The sequence below is a fragment of the Nomia melanderi genome, chromosome 4 (genome assembly GCF_051020985.1).
Source record: "Nomia melanderi isolate GNS246 chromosome 4, iyNomMela1, whole genome shotgun sequence".
NCBI lineage: Eukaryota > Metazoa > Arthropoda > Insecta > Hymenoptera > Halictidae > Nomia > Nomia melanderi.
The window spans coordinates 14,299,645-14,315,295 of NC_135002.1; the positions used below are offsets into that span (position 1 = coordinate 14,299,645).

Below are 15,651 nucleotides of genomic sequence, written 5' to 3' on the forward strand. Positions count from 1 at the left end.
CCGCGGATCATTACTCACTCCTCAAATCTCATTAAACCCCCTCACACGGTCTCTCAAATTCACCGCATTTAACCGTGCCACCTCAATTAAGAACTGAATCCCACAGCGAAAAATCCTGTCGCCAAGTGCTCGCTGACACGTCGCGAGCACGTCAAAGATACGGAAAGCCTATGTACTAAAAGTCACGCGCACATGCACAAAAATAAACAAACAGAAGAACAAAAAGGAATCCCCGCAAGCGTATAATTAATCTCGAAAATCACGTGAAAAAAGGAAACCGAATGAAAGAGTCGAAGCGAGCGAGCGAACGAGCGTGCGTCGAGGTCGGGATCGGTTTAGAGTCGCGACGATAGAGATCCGCCGAATGAAACGGAAGAAAAAGCTACTAAACAGATGTTGCGTGGCCGGGCGAGAGTTGTCGGGGAAAGAAAGGCGGCCCGCGCCGGTGCTCGTGAACGCATGCTTAATCCTCTGTTAATTCCCGCGATCCTTTTCAGCGCAAATTGCTCCGGCGAATTATTTCGTTCTAATTTAGCCCCGAATGCGTAACGAAACAGCACGCCAGTTAAATTGCTCGCGGGTCGACGCTAATCGCTGTCTCTCTCTCTCTCTCTCTCTCGCTTTCGCGCGCGCGCGTGCTCGCGCCGGCAAATCTCACATTAAAAGAGCGGTGTCATTGCACGAGGTTCCACCTGTCCTCCCACGCCCGGGTTTCTTTTCTCCTTACGCAACGGCGACGCCATTCACCTCGTCATTAACGCGGTGGAAAAAAAGATGGAAGAAGAAGAGAAGAAGAGGGAAGAAAGGAAAAGAGTCGGCACAGAAAAATAAAAGAATCAGCGTTACCGTCATCGCCGGTCGCTCGCTAATTGAAGAGCCGCAGCCGCGATAGCGGTCCATTCTCGCGATTCTTACCCCCACCGCGGAACTTCCGAGCCGCTCTTCTCGCGAAATCGCAATTAAGAATTGAAAAAAATACAAAATAAACGCGCGCCTCAACATCGCGAAGCAAACGGAAACGGGAGAAAAGATACGGCGATTGCTCGACCGCTTCTTCACTTGGTTCTCTTTTTCTCCTGCTTTTCTCGGTGCTCTCGTTATTTGTTCGCAGCGAAGCCGTGATTTGAATTGATGGAAATGATTCTTTTCAAGGATTTAATTTGGAATCGCGTGAAACTCGTGTGGATGACTTTTGTTTTGCGTTTTCGATTTATCGGTGTCTGGCGAGCTTTGAATGGCAACGTAAGTGTAACGTGTGGTAGCTTGTAATACGGGTTTGCTGCGTGATTGGAGCGGTGAAGCTGCGGGCGTTGTAATACGGTGTTTCCTTTGGAGAAGTGAATTTTGTAAATATGTTGCGTTGTATTGTGAAGGTTAGTAAGAAGGAAAAGGATAGTAAGAAAGATTGATTTCTTGGTGACAATACACTGTAGAAATAATGATTTACTTACAGATTGTTTGTTACGTTGCACGAAAAATATAAACTTATTTTGCAACAAAGAAAATGAATTTAATAATTAACTTATTAAAGATTTCTATGAAGTTTCAGTATACAAAATAGGAAATTTGAATGACACATAGCGACACTTCTATCGCTACACTTTCATTGCCATTTATCCTATCAAACAGGACTATTAAGCAACTCCCAAAAATCAAATCAATAAACTTTCACTTCACAAATAAATAACAATTCCTCCAGCACTATTCATAAAAGAAAAGTCCATTACCAAGTCTACCATGTCGTTCCCAATACACTTCTCGAAAAACTCAAGTAATCCTTCCAAACTCCATACATCCTCGCTGACCTCACCGTCACGGGAACATCCGTCCAGCTCCCGTTTAATTGCTCCCAATCATCCGGCCCTAAGCCCGTAGAAACGTCCGTCTTACCGAACCGTACGTACAGCAGAAAGCAGAAAAGTTTCGGTGCAATTAGATGAATATTAAGCTCAATGAATAGTGTCTGTTTCACCGCTAACATTCGCCATTTGGAGCGAAAAATGGAATAGGGAACGGTGCAGCGAACAGCCTGGCGGGAAGGAAAGAAGAGAAGTAGAGAGAGGGAGAGACAGAGAGAAAAAAAGGAAACGACGCACGAAGAGCCGTAAAAACTCCAGAATTCAACTGGCAAGCAGGGAAGGTTAATTTCCTGGAGCACCCGATAGAAAAAAGCTTGCTTCGAGGCCACAGGTGCATCCATTCACTGCATGACAGTAATTAATCTCCCTCTCTGTCTTTCTCTGTCTCTCTCCCTGCCCGTTTCTCCGCAACCCCCTCTTCTTAGCTTTCGGTTTTGTTTCACCCATCCCTCCCAGGCGGGAAAAAAAGGGAAATAAAAGATCCCGAACCCAATTCGCGCCTCGTTTCCCCGCGTATACCCACTTGTGCGCGGCCCACGTGAGCCGCGCGGCCGTGATTCAACCCCCTCTAGCGCGCGCGGGGAATGAAAACGAACCGCGAGAAGGGTAGACGCACCACGGCCGAGGGGAACGGGGAGAAATAATAAATACACTTGAATTTTTCCGCGGGAATACACTTCGAGCCTCGGGCTTACGGTAGGTCGAGACAGGTTCGCCCGGGGTCGCGGGGGGTTAAGTCGCCGAGCGGGATCGCGCCGATCGAGGGGGGAACGCTGCGAGACGACAGAGAAACGGATGGCGGGGGACGTTATACGCGTCTTTTCTTCTCGCCTTCTTCCGCCGCTTCCTTTTCACGGGTCTCTCGATCGGGACACTTGTAACCTCACCCGGGCCGTGTTGCGATCATCTTTGCCGTTTTGTGTTCGATTCTAGAGGCTTTGCTGCAGGAATGAGGTTTTATCGCGAGGTGAGATATGTATTTTTTTGAGGTTCATGGTAATATTGTTGGTTTATCGAGTGAAGGATTATTAACTGGTTTCTTGATGATCGTGTTGTATTAACCCTTTGTACTCGGAGGTTTTGATATTACACTTCAAGTACCCCAGATGCGACTTCTGGTACTAAGGGTTGAAGAAGAGTTTAATTTGTTTTTTTTTTTTTACCAATGATAGCATTGTAAGTGCCATTTTTATTGGGGGATTTATTGAAAAATTGTTAAATATATATTGCAAGTGAATGAATAAAGTATTAAACTGATGCTTAATGTCGATGTGATATCGGTTTGCTCATTTAGATTCGTTGTTAATCGTGTATTGTATGACGAAACATTCCATTATTTGATAATTAATTGTACTATTAGTGTGGGTGTAATCGTCGCAACGGATCTTATACGGGAACTAACTGTCATTGGAACGTATTTGATTGTAATAGGATTCCTGGTGGGATTTCCCAGAAATTAATTGTTAATAGCATATGCGCTATTCTTGCTGTTTTCGATGTTATGAAATCTGTTACATCCAAACAGCATGTCATTATCATACATGTTTCATGTAGTAAATGAGAAATTAATGGATATGATTTACACAACAATCTACAATACCGCGTTTCTGAAATTCATGCCGTCTCATAATTTCTATTTTTTATTTTTATCTTTATTGTCGTGTAAAATTGTTAGTACTGAAATATACCAAACAAATGTTTCGTGAAAGTGCTTTTCCGATATAAAAAATTAAATAAAAACAATTTCACTTGATATTTATATTATTAATAATATTAATTTACACTGTAGCCTCAGTTTAACTTGGACAAACACCGATAAACTGTGATTTGACAGATACGTTTTATTATTTTGTTTTGTATCTTTCTGTTACCTATGCTTACGCAAATTGTTTCCCCATGTTTTGTTAAAAAACGGCGACTCACTTCTATTAATTCGTATGATGAAAGCGCTACTCCCGTGCATTCCCAATATTTTAACTCGAGAGCACCGATCGACGATAAAAATTCTCACTTTACACAAAGTTCGATCGGAAGATCGTTCACTTTGTAAAGTCCCGTGGACAACATACACGCTACGTGTACGGAGCGCTCTCGATCGTCTTCTTCTTTTTAAACGACATCTTGTCAAAGCGGAAAACATTCTTCCGCCCTTGTGTTACACGATCCGTAAACCGTGTGTCTCGAGCACTACACCTTATCACTCTTCAATAATTCGAAGATAAGAGTCGTTAGAGCGCCTCGAGCTACTACCGCCACTTAATGCGATGCTTTGTCTAGCCGAGTGTAAAAGCGGATCGAGATCAACCCTTTTCATGTTCAACGAGATAAAAATAGTGGAAATTATTTTATGGCACTGCTGGTTGGCTTTTCCATTAGAATTTTATTGAATTACGGACCTTTTCATAGATTAATGTAATGAAGACGATTAACCCGTAGATTTTTATGTAACTTCCAATTTTTTAGAATATACTTAGAGAAATATAGTCAAGATAGAAAATGATGTTTCGTAAAAGACATTATAAAACCCATTACACTTTGAATATTTTATATATTCTTCCGTGTCGGGAGCATTTTGTGCAATTTTGCACTTCTAAATACAAATCTGCAGTCTAATGATTAGTGTTGGTCCTTTTCACTGAGCTTCAAAGGTATCGAGTACAACGAAATATAATTAATAAAGTTTATTGTCTTCAGATTTTTAAGTAACAATCAGAATTTTATTTGAGGCGGTTTAAAGATTTTGTTCCTATTTTTATTATTTTATAGTGAATGTTTACATTTGTGAAAAGAAAATATACAGAATGAAGCTATTAACACTAATTATATTATCAGTAAAGTAGCCTTTTACATTAAAATATTATATCTTACTGACTTCACTCATGTAAACTTGCATTAAAATTGGAATTATCAAATTGAGAGGCTTTTATCCTCAGTAATTACATATAATATTAATGTAAATATATTAATACATAATTAACGTATCTTTTTATTACATGTAAATGATTCTCTTAAATGAAAATAAATCATTTAATTGACAGTGTGTGTAATTTGTCAGTGCGTTTAACGTTTTTCTGTTTATTAGTCAGTGCTTCCTACAACGAAGTAAAGTGTCGAAAGTAAGAGGCTCTTTCTGCAAGAAGTTAGAGTACGTGAAAAGACGTAAGCCCGCGTTAACAGACTTTAACTCACCTAAACTAAAACACGGAACACTCTACGTCATTGACGCGTAAGCGGTAATTACTATTCCGTTGACTCCAACAAGTTTTACTTTTCTTCTATTGACATTTCAAGTACACCCTGTTAAACGGCATCTTCTAAATGCAAGTAAAACGATGTTCTTTGAAATAGTTTTTCTTACAATAACCATCAATTTGTTTACTGTATTAAATTATATTCCACAGAAGTTTTCATTTTACCCACGAGAACAAAATTTCTACTACTTTAAGGATATTAATAATTTATGTTTAAAGAAACATAATTTATTACAATGAGCCACCGAATTGTTCAGAATAAATGTACCTCAACTAGGTTTCTGAATGATGTTTAAATCTAGACTAAACCATGCGTACAATAATACAAAATTAAGTAAAATAATGACTACATGCGTACAATAATAATCGGTAATTGCAAAAAACATGTTGAACAAATTGTTCAACTCGGTGAAACGAAGTGTAAACTCAATGTTTCTTTTTTTTCAATGCACATTTCACACTGAATAAAAAAATCACAAAAATCGACAACTAAACTCGACGTTCGCGTTTCTTCGATTTGATCGATACTCTCCACAAATCTTATCGCAACCGAGATTCAGGAAATCATCCACTGACATTCAGACGATAGAAAAATGGTATACCAACCATTTGTTTCTACACATGATACGCGGATTTTGAAAACGTACGATCAGTTCGTGGAAAATGGAATGCACGAAGTTATATACTAACGAAACGAGAATCGACGTTAAAACACGATGTCAAAGGTACAACAATAGAGGGAGAAAGATAAAGGGGTGGTGAGAGGGTCAGACGGGGTGCAGCATGAACGGATATTATAATTTTGATGCCTTTGTGAGAGGAATTAAATTACCATTCTCGACATACAGTGACTGCGATACTAAAGGCACATAGTAGTTTTAATATAATATAATTAAATCTATGTTTAACCCACATAAAGGGATATTCTCGTTGGGAAATACTCTGGAAAATTATTATCTTGATGCATCACGCTGCAAGCTACGCCGCCGTGAAATTTATTAAGAGATGCTGGTTGGTTCCGCGTTATATGATATTCACGTTTTACACGAGTCATTAAGAATTCTAATTGGCTCGGGCACGAACCCTTCCGATATTATCGGCGATCGTGGCCATTAACGTTTTGACTACGATATGGATCGTGTGTGGGCAACGTAGTTCTTGTTTAGCCTTAAAAGTTCACTTTTACGGTCATTTTCCGGGTGAACTAAATTCCATTTGGATTTGCGATATACGTGGAAAGTGAAAATGTAATTTATATATTTTTTCTACTCGACTTTTGTTTATTTTTTATTCTTCTTCTTATATTTTTATCTGCCTTCTATATATTCTTATTTCACTTTTGAAACCATATAAAACGTACACTGCTCTGTGATTAAAGAATTAAACGTAAACATTTTTAAAATTGGACATTTTTCTATTTAATCGTTAGTGTTAATAATCAAACGTAAAAGATTCGAGATTTGAATACAAGCTAGTTTTCGAAATACACAGCAGAGGGTGAATATATTTTTCTTGGAAATACATTTTTCCAAACTGTGAAAAAATATATTTATCAATACGTTGTTCCAATATTGACAATCAGTTTTTTAAAACTTCTTACTTATTTTTGAAAGTATAAGCAATGAAACGAAACGTTTTATTACCAAATATTCGATACTGAATCTTAGAGTATTTGTCATTTAAATTCTTTTTGTACTACTGTCGTTAACTGTATAAAGCTAACTTTATTTACTGAATTGTGCAACGCAACTAAAAACCGTGTAATACCGTATGAAAAATGTATAAAAGTTTTTATTCGCTTTTAATAAACAGAAAAGATAGTGCGTACGGATAGGCCGCTGACAGATAAATACTAGACGATTGACAAGCAATTGAATTCGACGCATGGCCGCATTTCATGGCCATTTGATGGATTTATATTGAAACAAAATTCACGTGGAGTGAAATTTCAACTATAATAGCCCTCAACATTTTCAAGGATATCGATACATACGTGTACATTTCATTTTAATTTGATATCGAAGTTCAATGGCCACGTTCGCGGACCATGTATGTGTTTAACCCTTTGCCTTTTTCGTGGCTGTGGCCGTTGAAATTGCTTCACTACTAACGATTCGCGAAAAGCTCAAAGAAATTTTGTATTTACTGTAACCACACATTTGTTTTAAGTTATGTATTCATATCAGTAAAATAATGTTTGTCTTGGACACTTATACACAACGAATATTAATAATATTTATTAAATTAGGTAAGAAATTTCTTTTGTGAAGTTTATTCAGAATATGGTGAAAACTTAGTATATTCATAACCGTTATCAGTCTTTCTTAATTCGTTTGATTCCTATGTACTCAAATTGTATTAACTACAATTCAACAGAAATGAACGTTATCTATATCTATTCTTAACAGAAATTCCTTTTTAATATTAGAGCTACCAGATGTGACAGAATGAACCATTCCTGATTTCTTTCTTTATAATTAGTAAAAAGACACAGCCGATTTTTTGAGAAATTATTAAAGAGTTTAATTCATTAATATCTAAACTAAAGTATAATCTAACTGAAATCGTAATGAACGTTTACAGTTTCTACAAAAAAGTCTGAAAAATTCAATTTAAATGCTCCGAAGTTCCAGTATCAAATCACTTCAAGTTCAAGAAGCTGTATTACAACTATCCATTAAAAAACAACGAAGAAGCATTCCAATACTCTTACAAAAGCAAGTTGCCCACATTACACCCCATCAAACCCACCAACAGTCTACCACAACTAAACCAAACGCATTCTTTTCCATCAGCGAAAATACTTTAGCTTATTCAAGCATCCCGTTTCAAATACGTCACCCTCGACATCTATCGAGACTCTCTTTCAGCCTCTCCCGGGCATATTACTTGCTGCCCCATACCCTGTGTGCATTTTAATTCACAAGCATCGCATTTAGAAGTGAATAGACGTCGCGAGAAGAATTCGACATTCGTATCATATGCACGTGTACACGTATATATACAATTTTATACGTACAACAGACATGCACGCGTACACATAGGTGCATACATACCCGGGAAAACTACGAGGACGAGTCAATGTCGCCAAAGGATCGTAGGTGGGACCGTCGGTGTGTTTGTACGTGTTATAGCGTGCGGCACGGACAACGTAGGGACAAGAGAGGCGATATATAATGTTCCGCGATATTAAACGGGACGCATTCCACCGAAGCCACCCTCTGGTCCCTGCTATGAATGCTTCTACGACCCCCGTCTCCTGTCTCACCCTTCCACCTTCCTCCTTCCCCCTCCCGCCCAATGGCTCCCCCTCCGGCCCGTCGTCCCACCCCCTTACCCGACAACCACCCCACGGGAGCTGGCAAAGCTGGCCTACTCGACCAGGGCTACCCCCGAATGGTTATACGCCAAATTTACAGCTTAGCCAGAACCCACCACCACTACCCACGAACACGCCATTTACTACACTCTGGGGGAGCTAGGTACTACCGGATACGCGGCTCTATGACGCGTTTGCTCAAGGATAAAGCCGCCTACCGACGATTTACGGGCATCACCGATACGACCGGAACACCTTCTTATTACCACTCGGGTTTTTTCGACTCTGCGGTTCGAGGGGTTCGGGGGTTTTTCGCTTGACGCTTGCATCGACTTATTGTGTCGTTTTACTGAATTTAACCCCTTGCGCAAGAATACATGTTGGAGATTAGTTTGGTATCTTAAATTGAATGCTGTTGATTGGTTAGTTGTTTATTTGTATAACGAGATTCATAGGACTTTTTGTTGGCTGATGTTTAGGGCCTCGATTTATTATTCGACTTTATGTGTTTTTGTCAATATAGGAGTTGTTTGAAATTTTTTCCGTTCGAGGGGTTCCTGGACTTTTGAAGTTCTTCGGTCTAAGGAATGCAGTAACTTCATTTTCTCTCTCCATTCTTATGTGTATTTTCAAAAACACATTAAACTTGTTGCATTAAATATGAAATTCATTAGACTGCAGATAAACTTAAAATCCACGTTTCTTAAATGAAACAATTCCTTATATTTACGAATCCATCAATCTCATTAATGTACAAAAATCCTTACTTCATTTCTAATATCCCCGTGTACTTCCACACGAAGAATCATCTCAAATTTCCGTTACCAAAACACCAAAACCTACCCACAATAAGCGGCCAAAGGACCTTCAGTTCCTTTAAAAGTCGCATCAAAATAATGCCTACATCCCCGCGCCGAACCTCGCAGTCGCGAGTCGAAAACTTGACGCAACAACGCCCGTAGAAGTAGGAAGTTTCGCATTGCTATCTCCAACCCCCATCGACCCCCCTTCCTCAGCCAGATGTCCGGAAACGTTTCAGTTGAAGTTAAAAGGAGACAAGAAATTTAGTTATGCCGTGGCGCGGGCCGCGCCGGTGGACAAGGACGTTCCGGTCTCTCCCATGACCGAGAGTAGCCACGACATTCCAAAATGCTTTCCCTCCCCGCCACTGGCCGTCCGTCCAGCCAACCCATCCCCTTTTGCGGCGGGTTCCTGCGCCCTATCACGGTTGACCCGGCCATTTCCTATCCTTCATCCGCGCATTTCCATCCCTCCGTTGGGCAACCCCCGTCGAGCGGTGGGCACACCGAATGCAACCATGCGTCATCCGCCATGATCTATGCTTTCTGCCGTGCCAGCATTACCGTGTACGCACGCGAACGCTGCCGCCTGTGTGTACCACCTGATACACGGACACGGACACACACGGACGAAGGGAACAGGTACAGAACATTTACATAAGTACTACGTACACCAGCTTGGCTGGGCCGGGAGATATATGAATCCGATGGTACCCGCGCAGGGGGCAGCGGACGTGTCGTGAGTACACGCGTGTGCGTGTCTCACCGGCCCGGCTCGGCCCGACCCGGCCGGCTGGCCAGAGCGACGCGTCTCTATTAAAGCGCCCGCTCATTTTCAGCAGCTTGCATATTGTGGCTCGCGACTAACCCCTGCCACCATGTCACGCACGTGAATATTCAGTGAACCTCTGTCCCTACCCCGGTGCTGTTTTTCTGCGCTGCGGGAGGTTTGTGTTATTGACCCTTTGATTCGAGTTTTTTTGTTCTTCAACAGTGGTAGGCTTACGCTAATGTTGAATGTTAGAATTGATATGTGGAATCAGATCTTGTAGCGACGCTTGGAGGGGTTATGTTTCAATCGTGTCGATATGCAGAATATTAAGGATGTTTGTAGAGTTTGATGTGTGGCGAGTAGCATGGTAGCTTGGTTCTAACTGCGATGAGGGTGGTTCATTAGGAATCTAATTCAGTTAACTCCAAATTCAGTTTCTGGGATTTGTGTAAATTCGTACGGTGTTCGTAGAGTTCGGTGTGTGGTAATAAACCGGTGGTTTGTTTGCCAATAATTGTTAAGGTTTGGCAGGAACATAATATAGACGTAATTCCAGAATCAATCATTGAAATTAGTGTAAATTTCCACGGTGTTTGTTGACTTTGATATATGGCGAATCATTTATCATTTCGTCAACAATCACGAGGGTAGTTTAATAGGAACTTAGCTCAAATGTAATTCCAGGATCAGTGTGTAGAATTAGTGTAAATTGTCATAATGTTCGCAGACATTGGTTCGTGGCAAATAAAGTCACTTTGTTCAGTTGCAAATAGTTTATTAGAAATGAAAAAGGACAATAGTGACTGTTCAATGAACATAGTAGGTTATCAAATAAATTTTAATCTGTGAATCCTTACTCGCGGTATAAACCAGTCTTTCCATGTTCGGCGTTATTCGAAAAGCGTATTAGTTCCAAATGTTAAAAACTATGGAATGTACAATATATATGACTTATTCTTCCCATTTTAAATTTTCGGTTTGTTCTTCGTTATCGAACATTCAATTTCAAGAAGACCTCAATACGTTTTCTTTACATGCTTCGTTGCTTTAAATATAATCATCGTATTTCTTTCATAATTTGTTTTTTAACCACTTCATATCTGTTGGAAGTTATACTTTCCATATATCATTGTTTTTCCTGACGCTAAGGAATAACCTATCACAGTCTACAGTATCTTCACTTACTCTCTCCAAAACACACATCCACGCCACTTAATTTAAACACAGCTTCCCACAACCCTTCCCTAAAATCACTAAAATCGAACACATTACACAGTAACCCTAACCAACAATCGCAACAAAGGTCACTGGAACACACAGTCACCCATCAAACCAAACTCGAATATCAAATCTGCCCAAACAACCACAAAGCCTACCTAAAGAAACATCCTTCATAAAAACACAGCCAAACCGTTTGAAACCTCCCCACAAAAGCCTCCCTTCCTAAAAAACAATATCACAACTCTTGCCAGAGACAAACTTTCCGTCCATCATACCCCGTTCAGTTCCTCAGTGCCTGTATGTCAGGTAGTCCGGGTTACAGAGAGCGGCACTGAGAGAGCAAGAGCAAGAGCAGAAGAGACCAAGAGAGACGGAGAGAGAGCCTCGGGTAAACCCCGAACGAATTCCACGGGGAGTATCTCGTCATGCTCGCATTAAAGAAACGAAGGCGGCGCGTGTCCCCGAGATTAGAGGATCGCGTGGAACGCGACAGGATGCAGTTTCTCTCCCGGGTTTTCGGGGGGTTCGTTCCCGCGCTTTGGGTATCCCTCTCGGCTCGCAAGTGTGTACATGTGTGCGTGTGTATGTTGCGAGCAGGGGGTGGGGGGAGCGGAGGCCCTTTCCGGGGGCTTAACATACACACTCCACCCCCGGTAGGCGGAGTGTACCGCCTACGCGCAACCCCCACCACCTGCCGCAGCACTGATACGCGATATCAGCGAACACTTGTTGCTCCCAGCGTATAGAGATCCCGTCCTGGCCGCGCGCCGCCAACGAGCGCCTCCGCGCCGCGCGCGTTCTGCCCGCGATTTTTCACGTGCTGATTTTTCCACCTCCCCTCCTTCCGTCCCTCCTCCACCTGCTCAACCCACCCTGCCTATACGTGAATCCCTCCCTCGCCTCTTCCACCCGGCCCAACCTATCATCCCGTGTCTCTGTTCGGCAACGTTTATCCCGTCCAGGTTGAATTTTCGCACTGTCCCTCTATCTCTGTCTCCCTGCTCTGTGCGACACTCCCGTCTCGCTCTAACTTTTGGCTTGTTTGACGGCGACAACGATATTCCAGGCTCGATAACGAACCCAGCCACAGAGATTCCATCACGCAGCTTTTGCACCCCTACCTCCCTCGGAGTTGGCGAAATGAAGGCGCGAAGTTGTAAATCCCCGATGTTCGACGAATTTCCCGCCCCGCGAGTCCGCGCGACTCGCGCTTGCTAAGTTGAGGATCAGAGATTGCGAGGATCTTTGGGGATTCCTTTGGGACCTCTGGGTTGCGTTTTCTTATTGAATTTGTTGTAATGATGCCGTTCGTTGGATGAAGCGATTAAGTCTAATTTTGGATATTTGGTAGACTTCGGTGTTGAAACAGTTTATTTCATAAGTTGTTTTACTAAGTAACTGATTTACTAATTTATTGTTAATATACGAAACAGTAATCAATTTTGTTTAGCCTCTTTATTAGAGAAGCTATTAGCTAGTGGTTCAACTTGTAATCACTTAGGTAAATGAATGGCTTTTATAGAGGATAGTAAATAAATCAATTTTACTTATATAACAGGTGATTAAATTGTAGGGGATGTTTGATTGTTGCAGGCAGTGCGGTGGCTGCAGCCGACACCATTTCCGCGCCGTGGACTCCAGCGAGTTCCGGGCCGCCGCCCGACGCGAACGGCTCCGGCTCGGATACGAAGAACCTCGACGTTGGTGAGATCAGCGATGTGAGTTCTGTTTTCTTTTATTTGATTGATCCGTGATTCATTGTATAGCATCGTTGTATTATCCATGATACGACGAATTATATTATCATTCAAACATCTTAAGGGTACCAAGGTTTGGAAAAGGGTAAACTTCTCTTACTACTTAACGATTCAACGAACCTCATATGTAGTTTTTTTAATAAATTCTTTAACCCTCGAATGACGAATATAAGATCATTTTAACTTATCAGCAGCCATTATTATATTTACATATTGGCCAATTTACAATTTTATTTATTCATCCATTTACACTTAACTACAGTATGTGCAGTTCAATATGGATATAAAATTAAAAATATAATTCCTTCTTGAAAACCGCGTACAGTATAAATTCTGTTTATGAATCAAAATGATCATTTATTACTCGAATGTCAAATCTGAATTAGTAACAATAGATTCACAGTAAACTGCAATATATGCAGATAATGATAAATAAAAAGTTTAATCCATAATACCTTCTTAATAGCTGGTTACAATAAAAATTCTGCGAGTTCACAATAATATTGGGGTTAACAATAGGTTAACAGTAAACAGGAGTTTATGGAGTTGAACGTCAATATCATATTTAATGTATAATTCTTTTTCGAAACCAGCTCGGAATAAAAATTCCACTGTTGATCAACATGGCCATCCGTCATCCGAGGGTTAATCACATTACCCGGGGGCAGCAAGTAGCAATTTTCTGATCCCGTTACGCTGGTACCAGGTTACACGTATCCGCGCAGCAATTTCATTCCGCAGCGCGACGTATCTATTTAAAACATTTTCTCGAACAATTAACTTCTTGGCGGATAATTGCGTGGGTCGATTCAAATGGAACGCTCCGTATACACGGGAGCAAAATCCTACGCCGCGTATGATTCAACGAGTTAATTAACACGCTATACCCCGGCGAACGTGTTCTACCACTCGAGACCGTTCCTATCTTGCGTCTTATTTCACGTTTCCTGCGGAATAATCAGCCGCATTCGATCGTTTAACATAGTCGAGATCGATGACCCGCCTTGTGGGCAAAGTTAGACAAAATGTAATCTTGAACCATCCATTTTCAAAGCGATTTGAGTCCAATTTTTTATTTTTTTTTAACCTTTCGATTCCCGTATATATGCGGTTTGGTACTCATTTTTCAATTTGGTCTCATGCGTCTCTGTCCTTGAATAAATTTATTAAATTAAATATTCAATTACCTTTACACATCGTTAAATCTTTGTATTACAATATCTTTGCGTATGTTCTTTATTTATGGAGCAGAAATTGTAGAAATATTCAAATGATCCAGACTCCAAATAATTTTGTCAAAATTTCACGAAATTACCTAGAACAAGGTTTCGAAATGAGTAGAGGTGGGAGAGAACCAGAAAATATCGGGTCTCCGAAAAAATAGGATTTAAGGAGAAGGTTGCTTACGAGTTTGAGTAAAAAGAAACAATAATAAATGGAGAAAGATATAATAAAATATCATTTGTTTATTACTCTTGCTGCACGTTCCATCCTTTATAATCTCAAAAATTTCGTGAACCCGATCTACACCCGAAAAAGGTAGCGAACCCTATATTTTCGGGTTCTCTCACACCTCTAATACCCGGGTACCCGGTTGCCAACATAAGGATTATATCGAGGCGGAAGGAACGTGAGCGGACTTCTCGGAAAAGACTTTCCCTTTCCCGGTCGCGATCGTTTCACCTTCTACCTTTCGATCCGGCGCGGCGCACGAAGCAATCGCTTGCTCCACGTACGTCGATGTTCGTGCAGCGCGAACGATTCGTTGAAATTCCGAGGTGGACTTTTATCCTGGAGGATCCGTGCTCGCGGACATGGGAGCACGAGAGAGAAGAGGGAAGATCGTTGGGCCAGTCGCAAGTGAAATGAATTTGCTGGGTGGATCCTCTTGGGTTTGACAAAAGAAAATCGACGCCGAATTGACTCCGCCACATTCCGCGCATGGGTTTACGCTTTGCGAGTATCGTTGTACACTGCGTGGTCTGGTTCATAGAAACTCTTAATCCTCTAACTGTCGAATTTTTTTGGTGAACAGTATTATTCGTGAATTTCCTGTCGAGTATTAGTTTGGTTCCCATTTGCTTGGGAACATGAAATTATTGGTATTTAATTGTTAGTAACAAAAGCTGTTCCGTTTACGAAAAAATGAAACCGTACTTCTGAATTTGAAGGAATTAATAAGATTTAATATTGCTTTTAGTGAATTTGACTCGATAGTTAAAGGGTTAACCCTTATTCCACCATGTCTAGGACTGTTTGGACCCTGAGCTGATAAATATTATTTGTTTTACAATCTTTCCATTATTCGATTGTTTTTTTAACGTTTCATAATAACAAACAGAAGCGATAAAGTAATAAAGTATAAGTTGTTATGTCAGCAAGACCTGATTATATAGGTAGGTTTAAGGTTAAAAATGATATTCTGAAGATTTCGATCTCTAGTCGTCTTAGACGTACATTGCTGAACAGTATATGCATACTTTCTTAATGTTTATAGCTAACTGGAACAAGATACACAAATTTCAGTAAACTCGATTAAATTTTATAAAGTTTAAAAATTTTAAAAAGTTTAAAAATAATTGATTAAATATACAACTAGTAATAATAAGATATAGTTATTTCTTCTTCTTCTTCTTATCTATGTTTACATCTGAACTATGTTTACAAATCCT

At 40.6% G+C, this 15,651-nt stretch overlaps 1 protein-coding gene across 6 annotated transcripts in view; it reads left to right on the top strand.

The window, feature by feature from the left end:
• The window catches only part of scalloped (TEA domain transcription factor 1 homolog scalloped), a 238,342-nt gene that overhangs the window by 166,228 nt on the left and 56,463 nt on the right, over positions 1–15,651 (top strand). For all 6 annotated transcript variants that reach the window (XM_031972966.2, XM_031972969.2, XM_031972967.2 and 3 more), the window contains one exon: positions 12,816–12,940. In XM_031972966.2, coding sequence (XP_031828826.1) covers positions 12,816–12,940 — 125 coding nt within the window. The remainder of the gene's footprint in view (positions 1–12,815; positions 12,941–15,651) is intronic.